General features: G+C 43.3%; 1 protein-coding gene across 1 annotated transcript; it reads left to right on the top strand.

The window, feature by feature from the left end:
• Window positions 1–337: 337 nt before the first annotated feature.
• On the top strand, window positions 338–2,068 carry LOC132045187 (uncharacterized; the record flags this gene model as incomplete). The annotated part of the gene is made up of 3 exons (XM_059435730.1): window positions 338–506; window positions 1,011–1,554; window positions 1,683–2,068. Coding segments are annotated over exons 1-3 (1,099 nt in total), but the record flags the coding sequence as incomplete, so codon positions are not given.
• Between the last annotated feature and the right edge of the window lie 399 nt (window positions 2,069–2,467).

The following is a 2,467-nucleotide window of genomic DNA, read 5'->3' as shown; positions in this document are numbered from 1 at the left end:
TGGAGTTGATGAATGATGTCTTTCAACCGTATTTGACTCCTTTGTGATTGTATTCATCGATGATATTTTGATCTACTCTAGAAGTAGGGCGGAGCATGAGAGGTATTTGAGGATTGGTCTTGAGAATTTGAGGGAGAAGAGGCTTTATGCCAAATTCTCCAAGTGTGATTTCTGGCTTAGTTCTATGGAAATTTGGGGCACGTGGTGTCCTAGGATGGTATCATGGTTGACCCAAAGAATATTGAGGCTGTTTGTGATTGGGGCAGCTGCTACAGTTTTAGAGGTTCGGAGCTTTGTTGGTTTGGCTAGTTACTATTGATGATTCATTGAGGGATTTATGGCTATAGCATCTCCCCTTACCAGATTGACCCAAAAGGCTGTTCCTTTTCAGTGGTCGGATGAGTGTGAGGCGAGCTTCCGAAAGCTCAAAGCCTTGGTGACTTCAGCTCCCATTTTGACTCTTCCTGTAGAGGGAGAGGGTTTCTTGTGTATTGTGATGCTTCAAGGTTGGGTCTTGGTTGTGTTCTTATGCTTCCAAGCAATTGTAGGTGCACAAGAAGAACTACCCAGTTCATGACTTGGAGTTAGCGGCGGTGGTGTTTGCTTTGAAGATTTGGAGACACTATCTCTACAGCGTGAATTGCTAGGTTTTCACAAATCATAAGAGTCTTCAGCGCAGATTCAACCAAAAGGATCTGAACATGAGGCAACGAAGATAGTTAGAGTTACTCAAGGATTATGATATGTCTATCCTTTATCATTCCGGTAAGGCCAATGTGGTCGCGGATGCCTTGAGTCGGAAATCAGTGAGTATGGGTAGTCTTGCTTATCTCCAAGTTGCGGAGAGAACTTTGGAAAGAGAGATTCAGAGTTTGGAATTTTTTTTGTTTAGATTTGATATTTCTGAACCTGGAAGGGTTTTTGCTTGTGTGGAGGCGCGTTCCTCTTTGTTGGAGCAGATTCGAGCTCAACAATTTGATGATCCAAAGTTGTGAAAATTTGTGATAAAGTGTTGAAGGGGAAAGCTCATGAGGCAAAGCTTGATGAAGAAGGGATTTTGAGGATTAAAGGACGAGTGTGTGTGCCTCGGACTGGTGATTTGACTACTTTGATTATGGAGGAGGCCCACAGCTCGAGGTATTCTATTCACCCTGGTGCTATGAAGATGTATCGAGATCTGAAGCAACACTATTGGTGGTGTAGCATGAAGCGTGATATTGTTAAATTTGTGTCTAAGTGTCTGAATTGTCAACAAGTGAAGTATGAGCATCAAAAGCCCGGTGGGATTTCTCAAAGGATGCCTATTCCCGAGTGGAAAAGGGAAAGGATTGCCATAGACTTTGTGGTAAGGTTGCCACGGACTTTGGGTAAGTTTGACTCCGTTTGGGTGATTGTGGATCGTTTGACTAAATCAGCTCATTTAATTCCTGTTCATACGACTTATACTTCTGAGAAGCTAGCTAAGACCTACATTCGTGAGATTCTTCATTTGCAAGGAGTGCCCGTTTCCATTATTTCTGGTAAAGGGACTCAGTTCACTTCTTACTTCTGGAAGTATTTACAAAAGGAGTTGGGTGCTCGGGTTGAGTTGAGCACAGCATTTCATCCCAGACTGATGGTCAGTCCGAGCGTACTATCCATTTTTTGGAAGATATGTTGAGAGCATGCGTGATTGATTTTAGTGGTCATTGGGAACAATTCTTGCCTTTGGCTGAGTTTGCTTACAATAACAGTTATTATTCGAGTATTAAGATGGCGCCGTTTAAGGCCTTGTATGGTAGGAGATGTCGATCTCCCATTGCATGGTTTGATTCTTTTGAGGTGAGGCCATGGGGTACGGTCTTGCTTAGAGATTCACATGTAATTAGATGGGATTCAGTGATGCTTGATCAGAATTTATCCTATGAGGAGGAGCCGATTGCTATCTTGGACTGTCTGATTCGCAAGTTGAGATCCAAAGAAATTGCTTCTGTGAAGGTTCACTGGAGTGATCGTTCGATGGAGGAGGCTACTTGGGAGACCGAGTTGGATATGAGGGCGAGGTACCCCCAGCTTTTTGAAGCCCCAGGTACGTCTTTTCCCTTTTCTTGTCTTTGATGTTCGAGGACGAACATGTGTTTTAGTGGTGGATGATGTAACGACCCGTTAGGTGGTTTTTGTTGCTTTCATGTTTAACGCCTATTTTGCCCTTGTGAAACCGCCCTTTTGCTTGTTTTCAAAATTTGCTAAGTTGAGTAATGTTTAAGTGTTAGGTTGACTTAGGGCATCTTCGGGGGTAATTTCATCTTTTAGGATTTCCGTTGGTTCCATCAGCTTCGGAACGTCGAATATAGGTTGTTGAGTGTTTGGTTCAGTTCCCGAGGTGTCTTGGGGGTGTTTTGGTATTTCAGTTGGAAAGTTAGTTTTTTCCCGTTCGGGGTTGACTTGGTCAATGAGACCTCTTTTGGGAATTCTAAGAGCGCGAGTG

This window comes from Lycium ferocissimum, unplaced genomic scaffold, assembly GCF_029784015.1.
Source record: "Lycium ferocissimum isolate CSIRO_LF1 unplaced genomic scaffold, AGI_CSIRO_Lferr_CH_V1 ctg6182, whole genome shotgun sequence".
NCBI classification, from domain to species: domain Eukaryota; kingdom Viridiplantae; phylum Streptophyta; class Magnoliopsida; order Solanales; family Solanaceae; genus Lycium; species Lycium ferocissimum.
Note: the sequence above shows the minus strand (reverse complement) of the source record. Positions and strands in the feature narration are given on the sequence as shown.